We start from the raw sequence: 27,990 nt of genomic DNA on the forward strand, positions 1-27,990 counted from the left end.
TGAGCGATTGTCGCTCACGTCCTTGTTTTCATCTTGGGCACCCCATTCCACGGGGCATGTCTTAGGTTGGACGGTTCAGATGACCAAGGCAGTGGCTAGAGCAGTTGGGTTTTTGTTGGTGATCCAGTGGAGGTTTTCCGTGGTTTATCGTTTTCTCATTCAGAACCATGTATTTGTTATGGTTGTATTAATGTTTAAGACTGTTGTTATTGTTTTGTTTTCATTTGGGTTGTAATATGATTAAGTATTTGGTTTCCGCTATTTAATTGTTGTTATTAAGTTTAATGTTGCATGTTTATTAATCTGTTTAGTAGTTGCTCGGGTAAGGGCGCTACACAATCAGTTGAACTGGTTTTTTGATATTTCAGTTGAACTGGTTCAATTTGGACGATCAGTTGGCGTTTTCAGTTTGCGTTTCGATAGCTTCAGTTTTAGCTCGATAACTGATCAGTTCGAATCCTGATCATTTCCAGTTTGTGCGCACTTAGATAAAATTATTAGAAACAAAATAAAATCTTTTGTAGACATCAAAATCAAGATTGCGAACTTGAAATATTCCAAAAACGAGGTTAGTTTCTTTTGGGTTTAGTTATTTTATTTTCTTTTTATGCCTCGTTCTTCTTGTATAGGTGAACTCGAATATATTTCGAAAATCGAGAAGACGGCTTGAAGATTGAGGAAAGAAGTAATTCTACAAGGTAAACAACCATCATCATCGTCATCTCCTGGTTTAAACGTAGCTATGGAGTCAAGTGACACTAAAAGAGAATCCGATCTTGATCTTAACACTGCAAGAAGTGTGAGTGATGAAGAAGTAACATTAGAATTATCTCAAAGAACCCTCAGGGAGTTGGCTAATCCTAATGTTATTCAACAACCATTATGCACTCAATTCTCTAATATTGATGCTACTTTTGAATTAAAAACGGATTTATATCACTTATTGCCTACTTTCTATTGTCTTGTAGGTGAAGAACCTCACAAGCATCTATAAGAGTTTCATATTATGTGCACAACCATGAAACCACAAGGGATTACGGAGGAGCAAATCTCATTGCGAGCTTTACCATTATCTTAAGTAGAAAAGCTAATGATTGACTCTATTACTTGCCCTCTGGAACGATAACGAATTGGGACAATATGAAACAATAATATTTGCAGAAGTTCTTCCCAGATTCACGAGCATCAAATACATTTGTGGGATTAGACAGTTATAAGGGGAGACTTTATACGAATATTGGGAGAGAATTAAGCAGTTATGTGCTAGTTGACCTCAACATCAGATTCCAAAACAACTCATAGTCCAATATTTCTACGAGGGTCTCTCACTTCGATAGAAACATGATTGATGTTGTAATTGTATGTGTGTTAGAAAACAAAAAACCTCAAGAGGCACAAGCTCTAATCTTTAACATGGATTCCAATGCACAACAGTTTGAAACTAGGCAAGATAACCTCCACGCCAAGTTAATGAGGTAAGCGCTAATCATATCGATAAAAAAGTTAGATTATTTGACATCTCTTTTGGAAAATTTGGTTGTAGGACAATTACAACAATCCAAAGCTTGTGGTATATGTGCGATTGTTGGACATTCGGCGGACATGTGCCCTACACTACAAGAAGATCTAACGCAGCAAGTTAATGCAATTGATGGATTTACTGGACAGCCTCAGCGTCGGTACGATCCATATTCTAATAGTTGCAATCCAGGATGGAAAGATCATCTGAATTCCAGCTATATGAATCAAGAAGCCAACAAGAATATCCAAAACAGAACTTTAACAAACATCCACCACCTACGCAATCCTCTAACTCATGTATATCCCTAGATGAAATTGTGAAGGCCTTAGTTGAGAACATTCAAAAATTTCAATAGGAAACAAGGACCAGCCTTCATAATCTAGGAAACCAAATCAATCAAATCTCTATATCAGTTAGCAAATTGGAGGCAATGAATTTTGAAAAATCTTCGTCTCAAATGGAAGTTAATCCAAAGGAAAATGCAAGTGCATTGGTATTAAGGAGTGGGAAGGAGATTGAGAATAAGCCTACTCCAGCTACATAGGATACAAAAGGAAGAGACACAGATGAAGAGGTTGAAGGAGAATCTGACAAGCAAATAAAGGTAAATTCTAAATCTCCTTCGTCTACTACTTCTAATGCAATTGTTCCTCCATTTCCTTATAGGTTGGAAAAATCCAAAAAGTTTGGCTATGTGAAAGAAGTGTTGTAAAAATTCAAAAAAGTGGATGTCAATATTCCTCTGACCAGATGCCATAAACAGATCCCAATATATGCTAAATTTGAAGTCATTACCAAATAAATGCAAGGATTCAGGTATGTTTACGATGTCTTGTGTTATTGGTAATTTGAAAATTGAGTGTGACATGCTAGATCTAGGTGCATCCATTAATGTCATGCCATATTAAATTTATTGTGCTTTAAATTTTGGTCCTTTGAAAGAAAATATAGTGGCGATTCAATTAGCAAACCGATCTAATGCTTATCTGGAAGGAGTTGTTAACGATGTATTGGTGCATGTTAAAGAATTGATATTTCCTGTAGATTTCTATATACTGCAAATGGAAGAGGACTCCACTGCTATTTCAGCCCCAATTCTATCAGGATACCTTTCATGAAAACTACTAGATCCAAGATTGATGTGGAATAGAGCACATTTTCCATTGAATTCGACAGAGAGATTGTGAAATTTAGTATTTTCGATGCTATGAAATACCCAAATGAAAATCACTCTATATGTTCTATTGATATTGTTGATTCAATTGTGTATGAACAATTTGAGCAGGAATAGGAATTTGACAAATTTCATATGCATGAATAGTTGGATGTGGAAGGAGAAATAGTTGAAACTTGGGAAATTTTTCAGAAGCTGAAATGGGAATCACAAACAGTGGTGGAAAATTTAGAAGCTAGAATTTCAATCTCTCATAAGAAATTACTACTTTCTGTTTATAGGCACCCAAATTGGAGTTGAAAATTTTGCCAGAACACGTGATGTATATATTTGGGTAGTGATGAGACTTTTCCAGTGATCATCTCGAAGAGGCTGAGTGAAGAACAAGAAGAGAGGTTAGCCCTAAGAGAGCACAAAAAAAACATTTTACAGGACTCTGGTGGATATCAAAGGCATGAGCCCTTCTATTTGCATGCTTAGAATTTGTTTGGAAAATAATTCCAAATCAGTAAGAGAAATCCAAAGAAAACTGAATCCAATGATGACGGAAATGGTAATGAAAGAAATCCTAAAGCTTTTAGAGGAAGGGATAATATATCCGATCTCTGATGGTAAGTGGATAAGTCTGATCCATGTTGTACCAAAGAAAACGGGTATCACTGTGGTAAGAAAACAAAATAGTGAGTTGGTCTCTACAAGGATGCAAAATGGATGATGTATATTACTGACTTTCGAAAGCTTAATTTAGCTATCAGAAATGATCATTTCCCTTGTCTTTTATTGATCAGACTTTGGAAGACTTGATGGAAAAACTTAATTTTGTTTTCTTGATGGATTTTCAGGTTATAATCAGATATTCATTGCTCAAGAGGATCAGGATAAGACGACTTTAACATGCTTTTTTGGAACATTTGCTTGCAGAATAATACCTTTGGACTTTGTACTGCTCCAGGTATGTTTCAGAGGTGCGTGCTTAGTATATTTTCTGAATATATCGAGAAATTCATTGAGGTATTTATGGATGATTTCATTGTCTATGGGGAATCGTTTTACAAATGTTTGAATAATTTGTCTAAGATTTTGAAAAGATCCATTGAAACCAATTTGGTTTTGAATTTCGAAAAATGTCATGGTGACTGAAGGGATTGTGTTGGGACATGTGGTCTCTTCTAGGGGAATAGAGGTTGATAAAGTCAAAGTTGATATTATCACTAACTTACCCTTCCCCACTAACGTTAAGGAAGTTCGAGGTTTTATTGGACATGCAGGTTTTTACCGCATGTTTATTAAGGATTTTTCAAAGGTTTCTATGCCGATGTCCAAGTTACTCCAAAAGGATGTGCCTTTTGAGTTTGGGGAAGATTGCAAGAAGGCTTTTGACAAACTCAAGAACATGTTGACCATAATGCCCGTAATCCAGCCACCTGACTAGAATTTGCCTTTTGAAATCATGTGTGATGCGATCAATTATGCAGTGGGAGCTGCTATAGGCTAGTGAATTGATAAGAAGAGTCGTGTCATATACTATGCTTCAAAAACATTGGATCTTGCACAGTGCAACTATACCACTACGGAAAAAGAGCTTTCAGTTATTGTTTTTGCCCTAGATAAATTTCGATCATATTTGCTTGGCTTTTAAGTAAAATTGTTTTATGATCACCCAACATTAAAATATCTATTAACGAAAAAGGAATCAAAATCGTGATTGATAAGATGGGTACTCTTATTCCAAGAATTCGACATTGAAATCAAAGATCGGAAAGGAATTGAAAACCTAATATCTGATTATCTGAGTAGGCTGGTGAAAGAAGAAGATGTTTTCCTATTTCTGAATTTTTTTCCTGATGAACAACTGTTTAGAGTGATAGGTATGATTCATTGGTATGCAGACATAGTTCATTACTTGTTTACCGGAATTTTACCTAACAGTCTTGGAAAATCCCGTAAGAAAGATTCATTGTGAAACAAAGTATTATGTGTGGGATAAACCTCATTTATGGAAGTTTTGTGCTAATCAAGTGGTTATGAAATGTGCATTTGAAAATGAACATAAATCAATTTTGGCTTTTTGTCATAATTGTGCATGTGGTGGTCATTTTGGACCAAAACGAACTGCTAGAAAAAATTTGGTAATGGATTATACTGGGAAAAACTTTTTAAAGATGTCAATATGTTCTGTAAAAGCTGTTAACAATACCAAAGAACGGTTTCATTGTCCCATAGAAATTAAATGCCCCAAAACCCGATTCTTGTGTATGATATTTTTTATATTTGGGGGATGAACTTCATGGGCCGTTGATTTCATCAGGAGGCTATCTTTTTATACTGTTGACAGTTGATTATGTTTCGAAGTGGGTTGAAGCAAAACCCACTAAGACAAATGATTCTAAAGTAGTGGCAGGTTTCATCAAGTCAAATATTTTCAGCATGTTTGGAATACCAAGGGCACTAATAAGTGATCAAGGAACTCATTTTTTCAATCGAACAATTGAAGTGTTGTTGAAAAAATATAGGGTATATCATAGAGTGGCCATTGCCTATCATCAACAAATGAATGGTCAAGCTAAAGTTTCCAATCGGGAGATCAAGTTTATCATAGCGAAGACCGTCAATCCGACAAGAAAAGATTGGAGCCTTCGTCTATATTATGCATTTGGGCTTACCAGACTACTTACAAAACTCCAATAGGGATGTCTCCTTACATGTTAGTTTTTGGAAAACGTATCATTTGCACATGTCTTGAGTTTTGAGCCGTTGCAGTTGACTCTAGATCTATCCTATGAGGAAAGACCTGTCCAAATCCTAGACAAACTGGAGCAGAGACTTCGGAACAAAGAGATCAAGTTGGTCAAAGTCCGGTGGCTGAATCAATCAGTGGAGGAGGCCACTGGGGAGGCCGAGGCAGATATGAGGAATCGCTACCCGCAGTTGTTTGGTAAGATTTAATTTCGAGATAAAAATTTATTTAAGTGGGGAAGGAATTTTAGAGCCCAAAATCAGTACACGTAAAATTCATGTTTTTATTTAAATTGTTAATTAATTATTTAATATTAAAATGATTTTAGCGATGCATGATTTATGAATTTGTATTATTTTAAATTATTTATATTTATGTGATGCACGTTAAATTATTTTCTTGAGTTTATGTTTCAGGCTATTATTCGATGCAGGATCGGGGAAATGAGACCGATGACTTGTAAGTTTTTGGGCGATTTGTAAAACGTGATATTTTATTTCAAGTCATGAAAGTGTCATTTTAAATGATTTATTAAGTTTTTAAGCATTTTAAAGCCTAATTTATTTATTAGGTGATTTTTAAGATTTTAAACCTTTAAAGTTTAACACATATGTATTTTATTTCAAATTTAGGAATGCTATTATACTTAGTGGGGGATTAGTATTTTATGTAGCATACTTATTGGTTATTAGTATTTTTAATATCCTAATTAAACCCCTTAATTTCCCTCCCATAACTCACATACACGTTACAGAAACTCACACACGCGTACATGCATATACACACATTATTGCTTCCCATTCATTTTCATTTTCATTTTTTGAGAGTATAAATTATAGGGTTCTTGAGTGCTCCTTTTAAGCAGCCTCCATATCACCCCATCCCATACAATTTTCTGAGATTCACGCTGGTTTTGTCATAAGAAAAGTGCCACAGATCTTCTTGGATCAACCCTCGCATTCTCTCCGCTTCGGTATCGTCGTTTCGCGAGTATATTCATCAAAGGCATGTATATTCTTTCGTTTCTGCATTGATCTCGTCATATTATATATTTTGTTGTTTATTGTGTACAAACTCCATGTATATTGTGCAAAAGTTTGAGAAAAATGATTTGAAACGATTTTTGATCAAAATTTTAGATCTAAAAAGAGAGTAATATCATTTCGTGTACTGTGAATTTTTTGTCGACTTTTTGGAAAAACATTCAACATATAAAACGTAGTACTCTTTGATACCTTCGATTTGACAGTAAATTCGTAATTTTTGGACCAGAAACTAGTGAGTTATGATCATTTTTGTGGGACTGCTCAAACTACGATTTTATGAGAACGTGTTCTTGATTGTGTTCTTGAAAATTGTTTGTTGCATGCTTCATTGGGAATCGCCGAGTGTTCTTTGCTGCATAGGTGGGGTCATGTGGTGTGATTAGTCATCTTTCGGTGTTTCTTTTCGAGTCGATATGAGTTTGGTGGAATTAGAAGGCATAAGGAAGGGAAGGGGTAGAAGATGGCTTTTTGGGGTTGAATTTGCGAAGGACTAGAGCCGCAACGCTGCACCAGGAGCACTGCAGCGCTGCAGTTTTGCACCAGGCAACGTCGTAGCACTGCAATGTAGCGCCTAGGCATTTTTCAGGCTTTGAATTCAGGTGATATTGCTTCTTTTGGGTACTATTACATCGTTATGTCCAAGCATAGTGAAAGTTAGTCTAGATGTTACGATGTTTGATTGGGGAACATTGAACTATGGTTTAAGCGAGGTCTGTGTCTTCCATTGCCTGGAAAATTTCTTACTCCATGCCAAGATTGTTTCGAGGTTCGAGTCATGGGTTAGTATATTGATTAAACGTGGTCAAGTCCCGACGGGTCTAGAAAGTCATAAGTTATTTAATATCTTCGGTGGCGAGTTTATTGGTGTGGTTAAGTTATGAATTTCAAAGTTTTTGGGATAACGTACTAGTATGTATGTGCAGCGGGAGCCCCGAGCGAGATCCAACGAATCTCTCAATGATATGTAAGTATGTTCGATGTGCAAAAGAAAATATTTTATGTTTTTGAGGTATGCTAAATGTCTTGTGACCAAATATGAACGGGTTTGAAAGCCGTTAAACGTGGCCGGTGACCTCTCCACCCCGGTAAAGCATGACCGGGTTTAGATCAGGATTGGAAAGTGGTATAGTATGACCAGGGACCAATCCACTCGGTAAAGCATGACCAGGTTTAGATCAGGATTAGAAAGCAGTAAAGAATGACCAGAGACCAATCCACCCGGTAAAGCATGACGGGGATCTCTTGTATGTGGTAGTGGACATCCCTGTCAACCCAGTACTGTGGTTTAGTCTGATCATGCGTATTTATGTATGTGTCACTTGCTTTGAAACATATCTCTACGCAAAATGATGATGTTTATGTATGTTCTAGTATGTATGATGCAAGTATGTTTATGAAATTTACGATATGATGACACATCTTTGTTTATGCAAGTACGTTCAAGTTTAAGTATGTATGTCCTACTTTAAAATGCACGTGATTATATTATGTACTACTTGTTATTCTCAGTTTATATATGTTAGGTCTTTAGACTCACTAGACTTGATCGATGCAGGTGAGGACGAGTTTGAGGAGATGAGGGGTGGGGACCAATGAGCCGGCTCAGATTACGCGGAGGCTAAACCCGAGGACCGCCTACATTTTTAAGACTTTATGCATGTTTCAAATACTTTGATTTTCATGAGATTGTTTACGATGTTTAAACGATTACTTTTTGCAAACTTTTTTTGTAATTGTTTTATTTCAAATATTTTTAGACGAGCAGATTATTTTTTTCGCAATTTGAAAGTTTATTATTTATTTAAAAAATTTTTATTTTTCCGCAAATTTTAAGTATGTTTAAAAGTACGGTACGTTACACTTGTATTGTCACAAAATATTGGTGATTCTTCTACAATGACTCCATAATCCTTCAGTTGTTGCTGAATCCAGAGCAGTTGAGCGCAACAGCTTCCAGCCGCTAGATATTCTGCTTTAGTTGTGGAAGTAGCTATGGATGTTTGCTTCTTGATGAACCATGAAATCAATCTGTCTCCTAGAAACTGACATGATCCATTGGTGCTTTTACGATCAAGCTTACATCCTGCATAATTTGCATCTGAATAGCCAACTAAAGTGAAATATGAGTCCTTAGCATACCATAAGCCCACATTTTGTGTGCATTTAAGATATTTCAATATGCGTTTGGCAGTTGAAAAATGTGATTGCTTAGGATCTGCCTAAAATCTAGCACACATACAAACAACAAATACAATATAATAAGGACTAGCAGTTATGTATAACAAAGAACCTATTAAACCTTTGTAGATTGTCGTCTCAACAGATATTCCCCCTTCATCTTTATCTAATTTAATCGATGAGTTCATGGGAGTACTTGCAGCTGAACATTTATCCATGCCAAATTTCATAAGCAGTTCCTTAGTGTATTTGGTATGACTAATAAAAGTACCAGTTTCTAGTTACTTCACTTGCATACCAAGAATGAATGTCAGTTCACCCATCATACTCATCTCGAATTTTTTCTGCATTAACTTGGCAAATTTCTCACATAATTTGGGGTTATTTGACCAAAAATAATATCATCAACATATATTCGCACAAGTAAAATATATTTTTTCTTTGAAAATTTAAACAAAGTTTTATCAAGTGATCCAACAGTAAAATCATGATCGGTTAGAAATTTTCAAAGTGTTTCATACCAAACTCTTGGAGCTTGTTTAAGACCATATAGAGCTTTGTTCAAATGATAAATATGATCAGGAAGGGTGTGATTAATAAAACCTGGTGGTTGTTCAACATATACTTATTCCTGCAACTGACTATTTGGAAATGCACTCTTGACATCGATTTGGTAGATTTTTGAGGCATAAGCAATGAATATTCTGATTGCTTCCAGTCATACAACTGGTGCATATGTCTCGTCGTAATCTATCCCTTCTTCTTGCCTATATCCTTGTGCTACAAGACTCGCTTTGTTGCGCACAACTGAACCTTCTTCGTTGAGTTTGTTTCTGTAGACCTACTTTGTACCTATAATGGTTTTAGAAGTCGGTCTTGGAACAAAGTTCCAGATATTGTTATGGGTAAATTAATTTATCTATTCTTGCATAGCATTAATCCAATTAGGAACAACAAGAGCTTCATCAATTTTCTTTAGTTCTAATTAGGAAACAAAATTGAATGAATAAATAAATTAATCATTTGATTCGGAGTTCTTATCGGGTCGGATGGATTATCTATCACCAATTCTAGTGGGTGTGATTTCTTCCATCTGTATTCAGAATTGATTGGATCGATTTCAGCAACTGGTTCAGTTGGTAACTGAACGTTTTCTTCAGTTTCAGTTGTTGCTGCTTCAGTTGGTATTTGAATTTCATCATTTTGCTCCACCAGATAATGATCAGGAACAATTTCTTGTTCAACTGATTGATCTAGTATATCTGGTTCAGGTGTTCGAAGGAGATCTCGATTGATATGAACTTTTTCTTCACTATCATCCTCCAAACTTATATCTGTAAAGTGATCAACTAGCTCAACTGGATCAGTTGGCTTATCAGTTAGTACATATTCATCAAATACAACATGAATGGACTCTTCTACATTCAAAGTGCATTTATTAAATACTCTATAAGCTTTATAACGGATGAATAACCTAGAAATATTCCTTCTAGAGATTTTGCATTAAATGATTTTTGTCATTATCGTGAATAAAACATCTACAGCTGAATATTCTGAAGTAAGATACCACACTTTTATGTCAATGCCAGATCTCATATGAAGTTTTTAAATGATTTTTGTTAATAATTGATCCGTTCTGAGTATAACATGCAGTGTTTATTGCTTCTGCCCAAAACTTCTGAAAAATACCAGAATCAGCAAGCATTGTTCTAGCAGCTTCTTTAAGGGTTCGATTTCTTCTCTCAGCTACACCATTTTGCTGAGAAGTTCTTGTTGTTGAGAGCTCATGCTTGATCCCAGTATTTTCTAAATATTGTGAAAGATTTTATTGATGAATTCAGTCTCTCGATCATACCTTATTCTATCAATACCAACTGATTTTTCATTTTATAATCTTTTGAAAATCTTGATCAATTGTGTAGCAGTTTGGTCTTTTGATTTTAAAAAAATAACCCAAGTAACCAAGGTGTATTTCACTGGAAAAATATCCATATGTAGCAGTTCTAAGCATCTGGATATATTAACGACTACCAAGGTGTATTTCATTCCCCCTAATCATCAACGACTATCAAGGTGTAGTTCATTTACTACCCATGTTTTTAAATGAAGATGTTACTTGTTTACCAAATTGGCATGCTGAACAAATTTTATCTTTTGAAAAATCAATCTTAGCCAAACCAGTTACAAGATCATGGTTATTCAGATGAGCAATAGACTTAAAATTTAAGTGGTTCAACCTTTTATGCCAAAATTAGTTTTAGAAGATTTTGAAGTTATAAAACAAACTGGTGTATTGGGTTGATCAGTCCAACTGACTTTGTAAGTATTCCCACAACGATTGCCAGTTAGAATGATCTCATCAGTCGAGTTTTTAACTGTGCAAGTGTGTTTGTTGAACTGAACTGAGAAATTATTGTCGTATAACTGACTAATACTAATCAAGTTATACTTCAAATTCTCAACTAGCAAAATATCTTTAATAGTAAAGTTATCATGGATAAGCTTACCTTTATCCACGGTTCTACCTTTAGAGTTGTCTCCAAAACTGATGTTTGGACCAGTGTATTTGATCAGTTGGGATAGCAGTTCAGCATCCCCTATCATATGTCGTGAGAATCCACTATCCAGATACCAAATTGATTCTTCGGTTGTATCTGTCATCTGCAATCACACACAATGAATAATTTTGGTACCCATATCTATTTGGGTCCTAAACTGATTAGTCCTTTAGGATCATAGACTTGGATCAGTCTAACTTACTTTCTAGTTGCTGTGTTCTAAATGGTTTTTCCCGGCTTGTGTGTGCTTGGTGTGTTTTGTGCAAATGAAACAATATGTGATTTAGCCTTGTTCAACTGGTTGTTCAGCCTATATCTTTTCTGAACTGATTTACAGTTATAGTAATTGGAATAGCTATTTGGTGAGTTCTGGTATTTATAGCTGAACCTTTTAGATGACCAGCTTCGCGAGTCAGTTGAACTCTTATGGCTATAGTCAATTCCATACCTTTTAGCCTTGTTCGTATTTTCAATAGGCTGGTGAACTGGTTTAATCGACTCAGGTTGTTCTTGTACCATAACTGATTTGAAAAAGTGAATATATTTCCCTTTTCATATTTTCAGTTATGGCTTCGTATCACTGGTAGAAGTTTCATCTTGGCTGCTAAGTGCTATGTCTAAACAAGTTTTATCAGTAACTGATTTTTACATATCATGTATTTCAGCTAGTGCAATTGATGATTTATTTCATGCCTGAATAAGCTCGGTTTGTTTTGAATTCTCAAGCGTTAACTGCTGAATTGTGGATTGATTTTTTCTTCTTTCAGCATTCATCTCAGCAATCTTCTGTTTAAGACTCAACAGTTTAACTGATTCATCAATTTCAGTTTTATTGTCTTTGGGATCAATTTGCTTTGCTTTGGCCTTCTCAAATGAGAGGGCAAGCTTGTGATACTTGTTGACCAAATCATGTAATGTAGAAATAAGTTCTTCACGTGTAAAGTCAGTTGAACTGAAATCGAATACATGTTCGCTGGTCGATTCTAGTTATGTGTCATTAGCCATTAGACATTTCACTTCCTCGTCATCGCTGGAGCTGCTCGAGCTCTCAGATTCTGATTCATCGCTATCAGTTTCTTCCCTTATATAATCCACCTAGGGTGGGAGAGCGAAGGTTCTGGATTAAGCCAAGACGCCGCAACATCAGCTGGAGAAGATTCCTCACTTTTTTCTCTCATTCAAAACCTACTAATGGTCTCGAATAAAGGTTCTTAGCTGCCGTTTCGTTCATTTCCGCCATGAAAACATAGCCCGGCTCTCTACCCCAACCCAACTTGCTCTGGAATATTCCATTAGTAATGAAAAAAGAGGTGGAGGGGATCTGAGGGTGACTTCACTAACGAGATTTCTATTTAATTATACTTTCCTCAGCTAGAAGAACTTCGTGTTTCTTTCTGAATGATTTCTTATCATCCTTAGCTCTTTTCCCGTGCTCGAATGATTTCTTTTTCTTTTCAGCTGAGCATCGACTATCCTTCTTTGATTTAGGATAGTCAGCAATAAAGTGTCCAGTCTTGCTACAGTTGTAGCAAGCATTTAGTTCTTCCTTAGTATTATTCCTCTGATATTGTCTTTGGATAGAACCTTGATTTCTCCACATGAATCTTCCAAAATTTTTGACAAATAATGACATAGCATCATTACTTAACTGATCAGTAGTTTTCTCAACTGAACTAGTTGGTTCCAGTTTGACAGCACTAAGAGCATTTGTAGCTGCTGGTGTATAAGGTTCTCCTTCTCTTGTTTGCAATTCAAACTCATAGTCCTTTAGATCAGCAAATAAATAGTGTAGTTTGACCTTATTCAGGTCTTTTGATTCTCTCATGGCCATGGTCTTAACATCTCACTCCTTGGAAAGACCTCGGACCACCTTCAGCGCGATTTCTTTGTTTGAATACACTTTTCCAAGTGCATTCAGTTCATTTATGATGCTGCTGACTCTCTCATCATATTCGTTCATAGATTCTCCAGTTTTCATTTTAATATTATCGAACTTCTGAACAGCAACTGAGAGTTTGTTTTCTTTGGTTTGCTCATTACCTTCGTAGAGCTGAATCAACTTCTCCCAGATTGCTTTTGCAGTCTTTCACATCTTTATCTTGCTGAAAGTAATTTCATCCAGCATTTTGTACAAGATGTCTTTAGCCACATTATCCAAATTGGCTTTTATTTTGTCTTATGATGTCCATTCTTCTCTGGGCTTTTCAATGCAGTGTGGTGACACCATCAGTTATAGCAATAGCAGTGTTTGCTTTTAGTATTTTCATGGGTCCGTCAGTGATAACGTACCACATATCATCATCTTGTGCAGTTAGATGAGCCTGCATTCTAATATTTCAGTCGTCAAATTCTTCTCTAGAAAACATTGAAATTTTTTTGAGGGAAGACATGGTAATCAGTTTTGTAAATAGGAATATTCAGGAACAAGATTCAACTGTTCTGATACCACTTGTTAGGATTGGTTGGGAGTGAAAAAAAATGTTTAGAAATGGGGGGTTGATAAACACTTGACAATTTTCACAACTTCTTCAATTTATGAATCAGTTTAGTGATAAACTGAATTCGAGAATCTTGTTGTCAATTTCAATCAGTTAACTTGATAAAAGTGCGGAAATAAACTGAATGACAGAAAGAATAAAAACTGAAATTAAAGGACCCAAGATTTGTGGATGTTTGGAGATTTCAAACACTTCTACGTCACCTCTTCTATCTCGAAGATATGATATTCACTAAAAGACTTTGATTTATACAACACATTGTACAATCCCACTTCAGTTTGGACTTAACATTGCCAAAACTGAAACTCTTAGTTCAGTACAATATATGAGTGTTAAACTGATATGTAACTTTCTTAACACAACTAATCTCTACAAGATCGAATAATACAACATTGATTGTTTGTGCTTTTAAGCTCAATGTATAGCCTGAAAGCTATGAATGTGTATGCTAAGCATGAGCTTTTGAGAGATTTTTGAACTGAAAGAGTATGCACATAGTTCTGCTTGATTACTTGATTACTCGATTGCACGATTTTCACCACTGCTCTTCTTTAGCTGATCTTCTCGGCTTTTTATAGGCTTTGCTTCCAACAGTAACAATGAATGCATTTGAATCTTTATATCTGTTGTATAGCCACGTCAACATTATTCTGACAATTGTACACTGTAGATTTTCTGAAAATTCAGCGTTCCCACTACATGTTGCAGTATGCTCTTGTACAGTTGTCGGTTGATAGTTACGTTCCTTAACCGAGACTTGTCAAGCTGATTTATCAGATGACAAAGCCGATAGTATTAACTGATTGCTCTCAATTGATTGTAGTGTAGGTGATCAGTTCCAACTGATCATCCAGTTGACTACATATTTCAATTAGCTCAGTTCAGTTGCCTTTGATTATATGCGCACTAATCTTCAGTTCGGGAAACTATCAGTTTACGAATCTTTCAGTTAAGTTACATTCAGTTTTCTTGATCAATTGTTCAACCTTTTCAAGCTCAATTTGTCAAAATCCGAAATTAAGTTTCCAACATTATGTGAGTTAACCAAAAAGATTTGAGAATCCACATCACTTGGACTATGTTTAAAAGCTGAAGAAGCCATTGTATGGACAGCTCCACGAACTTGGTATAGTAGGTTGATTGATTATCTACTTCAGATTTACTTCAAACGTGGTGATTTTGATAAAAATATATTCATTCAAAAGTAGAAGCATGATATACTCCTATGTCAAGTTTATGTAGATGATACTATTTTCGGTGTTTTTTCATAAAAGCATGTGGATAATTTTGTTAAATGTATGTCTTTGAAATTTGAAATGAGCATAGTAGGTGATTTAAGTTTATTCCTTGTTCTTCAAATAATGTTATTGCATTATGGAATTTTTTTATGTCAATGCAATTATGCAAAGATTTTAGTGAAGAAATTATGTCGTATAACATTAAACACATGAAAAATCCCATGGGGCCTAGTGAGAAAATATGCAGAGATGATGTTGTTGAAGGTGTCGATAACATACTGTACCGCAACATCATTGGTAGCATTCTATATTTGAATGCAAAGTCGTCCAGATATCATGTTTATTGTTTGTTTGTGTGCGATGTATCAATCAAATCTCAAAATCAAAAACTTAAAATCTATGAAATTTATCTTACGATACATAGCAGGAACATTAAATCTGGTATTTTGGTAAACCAGGGAAACCAATACCAATCTAATAGGATTTAGTGATGCCGATTGGGCAGGGGATTTAGACGACAGACAAAGCACTACGGGAGGTTTTTTCTACATTGGAAATAACTTAGTTTCGTGATATAGTAGGAAACAAAACTGTGTGTAACTCTCGATTGTTGAATCTGAACATGTAGTAGTTGGGAGTTGTTGCCATCAACTTCTATAGATGAATCAAATGGTAGAAGACTGTGGCCTTAAGAGTGAGAATCTCATCGTGTATTGTGATAACTCAAATGCAATTCATATCTCAAAAATTCAATACAACACTCTCGAACAAAAAACATTTACATTAGATATAATTTTATTTGAGATTTAGTGGAGTAATGTTTGATGTGTATGGAATTTGTTGGGACTAATAATCAATTGGTGGACATATTCACAAAATCATTATATTTAAGAGATATTCCAATCTTAGGAAATCTTTTAGCATGTGCACATTCTGATCACTCACGGATGTTGTCTTGGATGTTACGACATCTAAGACAATACATAAGCCGACATGAAGTTTAAATCTTGAAATTATTTTGAAAATCAATTACGTGGATTATTTATTTATTTATGTCGATATTTTTACTAAAATGTTTTTTTAGAAAATACTCATTAAACTTTATTACTGTAGGTAAGTTCTTCAACAATCAGTTAGGAGATGAAGAGTTATTTATCAGTTCAGTGGATATATTGTTCACCCTATATCTTTCTTTGATTTGATTATCTTGAAATTCATCTGCTATTTGAATTGTATTCCTGCTATCTTCCCTAATATTTCTCACTCTCTCCAAACTCACTAATGGTAGGATAAGGTTTTGACTCCCATGATATTCAAAGCAAGATGGGCTATAAAGATGATCCCCCCCCCCCCCCCCCCCCCCCCCAGTGTGACAACATTGGAAGATGATACACATACATCAGCCCTGCAAATTTTTCCCGCACCGGAGTTCCATAATCCTATTGAAAAGATTGCTCGAGATAAACCCGAAAATGAGATCGACATCGAAAATCAGCTCGATTTTTTTGTGTTGAACCAAATGTTCCTTCCACCACCTTCGGTCCGCCGTTCAAAGTGACAAGCATGATACAACCCTGATCACACTCCGTCCAAAAGATTTCGCCACAATGACGAATCATTTTTGAGAACATCATTGGCTGACCCTGAATACACATCTGGTGATGACTCGGATGATGTAGAGTATGAGTTTGTGGACAACAAGAAGTCCACACCTTGTGGACAACAAGAAGTCCACACCTACTATTGAAAGCAGTTTTTCAGGTGATGAACATCTGATTTATCAAAGTGTTACTGCACATTGTGTTTCCGAGGGACCAAATTTTTTTTGATGAGGAAGAGATCACTCTAATTTTTGGTAAAATTGAAGAAAGACAAGGGCGTCACCTTTTTATCTACTCCTGGCGAGTATGAAGATGAACCTGATGTAGAAATGAAAAAAGAATTCGTAGACAACATACTTGAGTCCTCCAACAGTTCATCTTCCATCTCTATTGATGAAAAATTCGATGATAGTGCTGATAATGATTTTGACAATGAAGATGTTGTGGGTGATATTGATGGAATTCCAAACAAAACACAACAAAGATTATGATTTGAGGAAAGAATTCTCAACTAAGTTCTACACTAAAAAATCTCTGATTAAGTGGCCTGTGTATGCCACCCGAGAGTTCATTGATGAGAAGAACGTGAGTACAGATGTCTTTGTTAGGCAGAATCTGGTGGGTTTCCTCAAACTTCATGAGATATTTTTGACTGTTTCTACAGTAGTTTCGTACCATCGTAAGAATGTTCTTGAGTTTTACAACAAGCTCTCACCCGATGTAGGTGACGAAAGATCAAGAAAATTTGAAAAAGTTTTTGTTCATGATAAAGTGTACAATTTCAGTCATGCTGTGTGGTCCCGAACTTAATTCAATTCTTAATCACTTGCTGGGAATAATTAATCAATTAAAATGTTGGAAACTAGATTCTGGAGTTTGACAAAACATAAATCAATCGATTAACAAAATATGAATCAACTGATGCGCACAAGCAAATTCGGCAACTGAAGTAAGTTGATACAATGACATAAAGTAAACTGATCAGCTGATCAGTCTCTCAACTGAAGACGTCTCGGGAAAGAACAAAGGAGACATAACAGATTACAAGAACTTCGCACTTCAATCATTACAGCATAGAACAATGTGTTTCGGCTATTGCAATTAAGACGCCGTATCACAATCAATGAAGAGAACATTGCCCAAGGAATGATGAAGTGGCAATCAACGGATACTAGAATTCAAATACATATCAAAGTTACCGTTGAAAAAGAAGTATAAATATAATTGAAGAACAGCAGATAAAGCAGAGACGATCATTCAATCTTAAAGCTTGCTGTTACCATGTCAAAATCTCAGCTCACTATCAGTTGAATTATTCGTAGCAATCAAGGCTACAATCTGAGCTTATTAGCACTCTCTAAAAGTTGTTAGACTCAATTGTGCTAATATCAGTTACGTACTGAAAATATTGTGTAGAACTAAGAGTTTCAGTTTTGGCAGTTGTAAGTCCAAACTGAAGTGGGTCTGTACAAGTGTTGTACTTGATCAAAGTCTTTTAGTGAATATCCTATCCTTGTGATAGAAGGGGTGACGTAGGAGTAATTAAATTCTCTGAACATCTAGAAACAACTCTTGCATATTTCTTTCAGTTTCGTATTCTATCTTTCAATCAGTTACTTTCCGCAACTATTCTAGTTTAACTGATTGTCATTGACCAACAAGATTCCGAGATTCAGTTTGTCACCAAACTGAACTCAAATATTCTTAAAGAACATTTTTAAGTGTGAGTGTTTATTCAACCCCCCCTTCTAAACACTCTTATTACGAGAACCGATCCTATCAAGTGGTATCAGAGCAGTTGAATCTTGTTTTTGAATACTTCTGATCTATAAATTTGTTAGCATGACTTCTTTCAATAAAATTCCTATGTTCTCAAGAGAAGATTTTGATGACTGGAAAATCAGAATGCAGGCTCACTTAGCTGCACAAGATGATGATATGTGGTTTGTCATAACAGACGGACCCATGAAGATTCTGAAAGCAAACACAGCAATAGCCATAACTGAAGGGGCACCACAGAGAATTCAGAAGCCCAGAGAAGAGTGGACAACTGAGGACAAAAGAAAAGCCAATCTTGACAATGTGGCCAAAGATACTCTATACAAAACACTGGATAAAGCAACCTTCAACAAAATAAAGATGTGCAAAACAGCAAAAGAAATTTGGGAGAAGTTGATTCAGTTACATGAAGGAAATGACCAAACAAAAGAAAATAAACTATCTGTTGTTGTCCAGAAATTTGACAATATCAAAATGAAGGTTGGAGAGTCAATGAATGAGTATGATGAAAGGGTGAGCAGTATTGTAAATGAATTAAATGCACTCGGAAAAGTGCATACTAACAAAGAGGTTGCATTAAAAGTAATGAGAGGTCTTCCAAAGGAATGGGACGTCAAAACTATGGCTATGAGAGAATCAAAAGACTTGAACCAGATCGAAATTCATGAACTGTTTGCTGATTTAAAAGCTTATGAATTTGAATTGCAGAACAGAGAAGGAGAACCATCTACTCCTACAACTACAACTGCCTTAGCAGCTGTCAGAACTGAATCAAACAGTTCAGCTGAGAAATCTGCTGATCAGTTAAGCAATGATGCAATGTCATTATTCATCAAAAAGTTCGGGAGGTTCATGAGAAAGAACCAAGGAAACTTTCAGAAGCAATGCCAGAAAAATAATTCAAAAGAAGAAACAAATGCTTGCTACAATTGTGGCAAAACAGGTCATTACATTGCAGACTGTCCTAAACCTAAAAAGGACAGTCAAGGATCAACTGACAGAAGAAAGAAACCATATGAGCATAAGAGAAGGCCCAGAGATGATAAGAAAACCAACAGAAAGAAATACGAAGTTCTATTAGCTGAAGAGAACAAATCCAAATGGGCAGAAACTGATAGTGACGAATCAGAACCAGAAAGATCATATAGCTCAAGTGATGAAGAGGAAGTCAAATGTCTAATGGCAAATGATGCTGAAGCAGAATCTACAAGTCAACAGGTATTTGATTTTAGTTCAATTGACTTTACAAGAGAAGAACTCATTTTGACATTGCATGATATGGTAAATGAGTACCAGAAACTTGCATCATCATTTGAGGAAATGAAATCAAAGCAAAATGATCCCATAGACAACAAAACCAAAACTGATGAATCAGTTGATGAGTTGAGTCTAAGAAGGGAAATTGCTGAGCTAAAAGCGGAGAGAAAGAAAGATCACTCACTGATCTAGAAATTGATCCTTGAAAATTCAAAACAAACTGAACTCATTCAATCTTGGAATAAGTCGTCTACTGCATTGAATGAGATGCATAATTCACAAAAATCAGTTTCTGACAAAACTGGTTTAGGGTTCAGTAATCAAGGAGAAACATTTTAAAAAGATACGCAACCACAGTTGACAGTAAACAAAGGAAAGTACATTCAATTTGTCAGATCAACAGTAGATCAAGAAAAATTTGAGCCTAGCAAAATGAATGAACAATCCATTGAGAATATGTATAAGCCCAAAAGACATGGAGTTGGTTACAGTCCAAAAATCTCTACTGACTCAGTAAGTCAGTCATCAAAAAGGTTTGGAAGGAATCGCTCAAATAACTATTCGAATTATCACAACTGCAAACCAGTCCAGAAAAGATACAGACTAAACAATCAGTCGAACCAAGCCAAAATGCATACTGTGTCATTTGTACAACACACACCTAACACACAGAAGCCGAGAAAAACAATTTGGAACACAGCTACTGGAAAGACAGTTAGACTAATCCAAGTATGGATTCCAAAGGGACTAATAAGTCGTGGACCCAAATAGATATGGGTACCAAATCATATTATGTGTGCTTGCAGGTAACAGGTACAGATAAAAATTCAATATGGTATTTGGACAACGGTTGCTCATGACATATGACAGGAGATGCAAGTATGCTATCTCAACTGACCAAATATAGTGGTCCAAACATCAGTTTCGGAGATAATTCCAAAGGTAAAACCGTGGGTAAGGGTAAGATTATCCATGGTAACTTTACTATTAAAGATGTTTTATTGGTAGAAAATCTAAAGTATAACTTGATTAGTATAAGTCAGTTATGCGACAATGGATTTTTGGTACAATTTGATAAAAACTCATGCTCAGTTAAAACATCAACTGATGAAATCATACTAACTGGAAAACGATGTGGAAACACATATAAAGTCAGTTGGAATGAACAGCCTCATGCACCAGTTTGCTTCATTGCTTCAAATTCATCTCAAAACTGGTTATGGCATAAAAGATTAAATCATTTAAACTTTAAATCCATTGCTTATCTGAGTAAAAATGAACTTGTAACTGGTTTGCCCAAAATAAATTTTTCAAAAGAAAAACTTTGCTCAGCATGTCAGTATGGAAAACAAGTACGATCTTCTTTCAAAAACAAGGGCTGTAAATCTTCATCCCGATGCTTAGAACTATTGCACATGGATCTCTTCGGTCCAATTCCAGACATGAGTCTAGGGGGAATGAAATACACCCTGGTGGTCGTAGATGATTTTTCAAGATTTACTTGGGTTATATTTCTAAAATCCAAAGACCATACGGCTGCACAACTGATTAAACTCTTCAAAACAATTTTAAATGAAAAATCAGTTGGGATTGATCGAATCAGATCTAATCGAGGAACTGAATTCATCAATCAAACACTTTCAAGTTTTCTAGAAAATGCTGGAATCAAGCATGAGCTCTCAGCAGCAAGAACTCCTCAGCAAAACGGTGTAGCTGAGAGAAGAAATCGGACCCTAAAAGAAGCTGCTAGAACAATGCTTGCTGATTCTGGGATTTCTCAAAATTTTGGGCAGAGGCAGTAAACACTGCGTGTTATACTCAGAACAGATCGATGATTAATAAGAATCATATGAAAACACCATATGAGATCTGGCATGGAAGAAAAAGTATAATCACCTATTTCAAAATATTTGGTTGTAGATGCTTTATTCATGATAATGGTAAAAATTACTTAAAGGCATTTGATGCCAAATCTGCAGAAGGAATTTTCCTTGGATATTCATCAGTTAGCATAGCTTATAGAGTCATTAATAAGAAAACTTTAAATGTTGAAGAATCTGCGCATGTTAATTTTGATGAAACTGTACTAACTGATAAGCCAACTGATCAAGTTGAGCTAGCTGATCGATTGATAGATATAAGTTTGGACGATGATGATAAAGATGAAAGTCATAACAATCAAGACATCTTCCAAACACCAGAACCAGAGATTTTAGATCAATTAAATGAGCAGGAAGTCAATGACAACAATAAGTTATTAAAAGAAACTGATAACATTCAAATACCAGCTGTTGAGACATTAACTGAAGCTGAAAATTGCACTCAGATGCCAACCGAAGAAGTTGCTGATGCAACAAATACAGAATACAGATGGAAAAAGTCACATCCACCTCATCTAGTAATAGGAAATCCATCTGCTCCTGTAAGAACTCGCAATCAAATGTTAAATTTATTTATTCACTCAGCCTTCGTCTCACAACTGGAACCAAAGAAAACTGATGAAGCTCTTGCTGATCCTAACTGGGTAAATGCTATGTAAGAAGAGCTGAATCAGTTCACTCACAATAACGTCTGGAACTTAGTTCCAAGACCAACTTCAAAAACCATTATAGGAACAAAATGGGTGTACAGGAATAAGCTAAATGAGGATGGCTCAGTTATACGCAACAAAGCTAGACTAGTAGCACAAGGATATAGGCAAGAAGAAGGAATTGACTACGATGAGACGTATGCTCCAGTTGCAAGATTGGAAGCAATCAGAATATTTCTTGCTTATGCATCTCACAAAAACTTCAAAGTTTATCAGATGGATGTGAAAAGTGCATTGCTAAACGGTCAGTTACAAGAAGAAGTATATGTCGAACAACCTCCAGGTTTTGTAAACCACAAACTTCCTGATCATGTGTACTATTTGAACAAAGCATTATATGGTCTTAAACAAGCTCCCAGGGCTTGGTACAAAACTCTTTCAAAATTCCTAACTGATCATGACTTTTTAGTTGGATCAGTTGATAAGACCTTGTTCGAATTTACTAAAAATAATCATATATTATTAGTTCAGATTTATGTTGATGATATAATTTTTGGGTCAACTAACCCCAAATTGCGTGAAAAGTTTGCTAAGTTAATGCAGGATAAGTTTGAAATGAGTATGATGGGTGAACTGACATTCTTTCTTGGACTGCAAGTGAAGCAACTGGAAACTGGCATATTCATTAGTCAAACAAAATATACAAAGGAGCTGCTAAAGAAATTTGGTATGGAATCATGTTCAGCCGCAACAACTCCCATGAGCTCATCAGTTAAATTAGACACTGACGAAGGGGGAATATCAGTAGAGGCGACATTATACAGAGGGTTAATAGGTTCACTGCTATACCTAATAGCCAGTCGCCCTGATATTGTTTTTGCTGTCGGTATGTGTGCCAGATTTCAAGCAAACCCTAAGCAATCACATTTCTCAGCTGCCAAAAGAATTCTGAGATATCTTAAGGATACACAAAATGTTGGACTATGGTATTCCAAAGACTTCACCTTCAATTTAGTTGGATACTCAGATGCAGATTATGCAGGATGTAAGCTTGATCGTAAAAGTACAAGTGGATCTTGTCAATTCTTAGGAGATAGACTGATCTCTTGGTTCAGCAAGAAGCAGACATCCATAGCTACCTCAACAACAGAAGCAGAATATCTTGCTGCTGGTAGCTGTTGTGCACAACTGATCTGGATTCAGCAACAACTGAAGGATTATGGAGTAACATCAACAGAATCACCCATATTTTGTGATAATACCAGCACAATTGCCATCACCTACAATCCAGTTCTTCACTCAAGGACCAAACATATAGATGTCAGGCATCACTTCATCAGGGATCATGCATTAAAAAAGGATATTCGGCTAGAATATATCTCAACTGAACAGCAAGCAGCTGACATCTTCACAAAACCATTACCTGAGGCTAAGTTTTCTTATTTTCGAAATATTCTTGGTTTAATCGACTTATCTTAGAAATTTTTAGTAATATTGTTATACTAACAGAATCATATACAGAAAATAAGAACACAACAAATAGAAAATAACACTTTATTATGAATACCAACGTTCCCATTTTACAGAAGATATCATGGCATCAACTGAATCTAGCCATGCTCTAACCCAATCATTTAACTCATAAATTCGAACTCTAGCAAATACCCTAGATTTCGAAATCCTATCAACAACATGCCACTCTTTCCACAGCAATGCCTTCAAAAGACAGTTGTCCTCCACCAAATCTCTAACATGCCTAAATTCAAAACGTTCAAGATACTTCAATGCTCTTGCCTCCTGAGCACGAGTAGGAATAGCATCACTGTCACTAATCCTCTTCAATTCATGAATCTTCTCCCATGTTGACAACACTTTCTGCAGGACATATATCTCCATCTTTCTTTTGATATTTATTAAATGAGGGGTTGATTGCTCAGTCACATGGACATGAGTGCTGCTGCATGCATCAGAATCGGACATATTGAAATATTTTTGAACTGATATTAAAACACATCTTTTATCACTATCATCCTATTTATAGGAAAATGACGATGGAGAAGCTGAAGAGTCTCAAGTCAATTAAAGAGTTTTTCACATATACCGAGGACTTTTAAGTTATCAGTTGTTCATTATCAACTGACACCAGTTTGATTGTTATTAACAGCTGTTTAAATAGTATCAGTTTATCATCAACTTATGATAATTAGTTTCTCAACAGTTCATTTATTTACTTATCACAACTGATGTTTCTTAGTGTGTCATTACTCCATGTGTTTAAATCTCATACAGATCATTGCGTGCAGAAACAAAGAAAAACGACGCATTATCAAAATAAACATTTTATTTATCCTTAAATTTTGGAGAGAACTACATTTTCATAAGTTTCTTCTACACTAGCTATCCACATCCTCATCCAAACAGCTAGAGCTGAGGAAGAAGTCTTGCAGAAGCTGTGGGAAGAAGCAATGCCATTAAGAATCTCCAGCTCCTTGCGAAGCATTAGCTCATAGAGATGGCCCTCCTTGAAAGCATCCACCTCTACAGAAATGTTTAAGTGCCTTCGCACTTCTCTCAGCTGGGCTATCCGCCTGAAGGTGGTAACCCTCCCAGAGTTGTACAGAAGCTCCAGCTCCTGTAACTCTTCCCAATAGGGAAGACTGGCATAAAAAACCCTGTCCTCTATAGCAGCCTTTTGAACTTCAAGCGAAAGTGGAGAGACGTTTGAACTACTTGCTCCTTCCATTATTTTTTACTGATACTTGTGACTAACTTCTTTATTTTTATTTATAGGCCAAGTCGGGAAAATGAAAGGACACTTTCTTAAGTGATGATTACTCTACTAAGCCTCAGGATTATCTTATTTAATCGACTTTATTTTTTTTATAATGCATCTATTTAGGGGGAATGGTGGTTTAAGAGGTTAACTGAGAAGACAATTGTTAGTGTATTCTCAACTGAAAGGACTCAGCCTCACTAACTGATCGTTCAGTTGCTAATTTCACTAATATTCTCATATAAGTTACTTAATTAAACCTATCATATTCCAAATCAAATGACGTGACTGTCTGACAAATCATGATGAATTTCAGTTTATAACGTGGACACATTTTTAACCGCTCAAAATTGTACACACGCTTACAGCACACGTACACACATTTTTTACTCAAAATTTTCCTGGACTGACACGTGTCCGATAATTCAAACAGTCACAAACAAAAGTACTTTACCCGCTTTGATTCAGTTCGTCTTCCTTACAATCACGATTATCCTCACTTTTCAAAGGAAATCTATATTTTTCGTTTTTACAGGAAATCATTCAGCTTTCAATGGCGACTCAAACTCCTGCCCACATATTAAATGCAATGGTCATCGATTTTAACTCGGCTCTATCGATTCAAGAAGCAGATGTTAAGAATGTATTTCTAAAGCTTGAGTCGACAGGTCTCAGGATGTTCTTAGGACAATCTTCCCAGAAGATATATCTCAAAGAGGTCAATGAATTCTACAGGAAATGATTTATCACTAATAATGACACTATATCTGTGACTATCAATGATCAGTTGCTACGTCTTTCTGAGGAATCTTTCGGAGAAATCTTTTCTTTACCAACTGATGGTTATGTAAATTTTTCTTAAGTAAAAACTCAGGACATTGAAGAAATGCAGTCTCGATTATCTGCTGATGGACGAAAAATCAAGGTTTCCGATCCAAAGAAGGAACTGAAACCAAAAATTCAGTTGCTAGCTGATATCGTAGCAAAGGGAATATTAGCAAAAGCCGGTTCTTATGCTGCTCTTACACTCGAAAAATTCCAGGTAATGACCATAATCATGAGTGAAAAGAAAGTAAATTGGAGATATATTCTGTTTAACATCTTGAAGAATATGCTCAAGTCATCCAAACAATCATGTGGCTTTGCTATCCAAATCAGTTATCTGTTAAAACTGAAGGGTTTAGTAGCTGAAAATGCTGAAATATCATCAAAATTCAAAGTCTTTACTGCCAAAAACATCTTGCAATCAATAACCAAACTGGAAGTTGAGCCATCACCAGTCAAGAAGGTCAAAACAGCAAAAAGGAAACTGATTCTCAGTGAATCAGACGCAGAGAAAACTCCTTCACCTACGCTTGTCAAAAGACCAAGGACTAAAAGAACCTAAACAACAACAACAATGGAAGTTATCCAATCAGCTGATCAACAACTCATTCAAGCCATACCTTTGCAGATACTCTCACCTGATGAACCAGTTACCAAAGCCAAGACAACAGCTAAGGATAAAGCCCCATTAACCCTTGTAAATCACCCTACCATCTTGCCTAGGGCCAGATCTAAAGGTATCGTATTAAGGGAACCAGTACAATCAACACACTCAGGGATGGATCTTCTTCACACTCTTTCAACTGACAAAGGAAAAGGACAGCTAGTTGAAGAACCCCGGCCATCCAATGCCATTCAAACACACATTGACCTTGTTTGGGAACAGGTCAATGCATTTGCCACATCACAATTAAAATCTTTTGACTGTTGGAAAAGATTCATAACAGAAATCTTTGCCAAAGAACTGAAGCATAGATCTCAACTGAAAAAGTTCATCAAACTAGAAGCAATCGTGATGAAAGTAGTCAAAGCTGCTACAATTTCACAAGCATTAGAAAGGCAGAAATACTTCTTTGATCAGATTCGCGTCAAAAAGCTAGCAAGAATGGTAGCACAGCTGAAGTCCAACTACCATCCAACAAGTCCAACTGCATACAATGATAGAGCTGTGTTCACTCAACTGAACGCAGATCTTAATAGCCTGCAAAGGGAAATAAGATTTTGGGAAGAAGATCAGGAACTAGTTATTCATGAAAAACCCTTCAACTCAAATACTGAAAAAGATTTATCCTTCTCTCCACAAAAAGAACCATCTCCACAACAGTCAACTGAAAAGCCAGTTCAGGAAATACCTAAATCCTCTCAGACAGAACATCAGTTATATTCTGAAGAAGAACTATCCTTGGCAAACATCGATGAAATCATTCAAGCTCTTGCCTTAGAAGCTGAGTATGACTCAGTTACTCATTCAGCTGAACAACCAGAGCAAGATATTAAGATATCGTCTGAAGCCCCAACTGAGTCACTCATTGATGGAAAATTTATATCTGCTCAAACTGAAGACCAAACTGAAGTACCAACCCAAAAATCAGAAAAGAAATAACTGCAGCGGACAAAGCTCAAACTAAAGCACCAGTTCAGTCCGAAAGTTCTGCTGAACAAGTTGTTCAAACTGACGAACAAGCAAAACCATTAGACCAAGAAACTGCTGAACATGAAGAAAGTCGGTTGCTCACTAAATCAAAAGAGCAAGAACAAAGTTCAGTTAATCCTACACAAGAAGCCTCTATGCATGAACAACCCATCTCCATCATTCAGCCAGACAGACAATTATTTGATCAAAATCAACCATCATCATCTCAAATTCAAGAAAACATTCCAGCACAGTCTACGGTTGGAACAATGGAAACTAATCAAGAATTAGTTCTTTTTGGACAACCATCAAAGCATTCAGAAACGCCCAGCCAGCAACCTCCAATTCAATCCACAGAAATGGATACTGTTCTTGAAGAAATTCAGAACATACAGTACAGTATGCAGCAGATGCTAGCTGAAATCAAGAAAATTCAACTCGAACAGCTGTCGCATACTGTCAAATTGGATTCTTCGATTGAATTTGACTCAGCAAAACTAAACAATCTTCAAGCCAACATGGACTCTCTTACCAGGACTGTGCAAGAAATGAAGAATGGGCTAGTTAGCTCATTCTGTACAACTCAGAATGTAATCAGTCAGAGAGTTGAGCGACTGGAAACCTCTGTTTCTAATCGAATA

At 36.0% G+C, this 27,990-nt stretch overlaps 1 protein-coding gene across 1 annotated transcript; it reads left to right on the forward strand.

Annotated features, from left to right (window-relative positions):
- The first annotated feature begins 3,246 nt into the window (after positions 1 to 3,246).
- On the forward strand, positions 3,247 to 4,128 carry LOC140833664 (uncharacterized mitochondrial protein AtMg00860-like). The gene is made up of 3 exons (XM_073197990.1): positions 3,247 to 3,307; positions 3,539 to 3,661; positions 3,839 to 4,128. The coding sequence occupies exons 1-3, from the start codon at positions 3,247 to 3,249 to the stop codon at positions 4,126 to 4,128; spliced, it is 474 nt and encodes a 157-aa protein (XP_073054091.1).
- The last annotated feature ends 23,862 nt before the right edge of the window (positions 4,129 to 27,990 follow it).

The sequence above is a fragment of the Primulina eburnea genome, chromosome 6, assembly GCF_022965805.1.
Source record: "Primulina eburnea isolate SZY01 chromosome 6, ASM2296580v1, whole genome shotgun sequence".
Lineage (NCBI taxonomy): Eukaryota > Viridiplantae > Streptophyta > Magnoliopsida > Lamiales > Gesneriaceae > Primulina > Primulina eburnea.

Bases quoted from the DNA above. Each gene is read 5' to 3' on its own strand.
- LOC140833664 (XM_073197990.1), top strand. From the start codon at position 3,247: ATGGTAATGAAAGAAATCCTAAAGCTTTTAGAGGAAGGGATAATATAT. The intron at 3,308-3,538 runs GTAAGTGGATAA...ATGGATTTTCAG, and splicing joins AATATATCCGATCTCTGATG to GTTATAATCAGATATTCATT. The intron at 3,662-3,838 runs GTGCGTGCTTAG...TGGTGACTGAAG, and splicing joins GCTCCAGGTATGTTTCAGAG to GGATTGTGTTGGGACATGTG.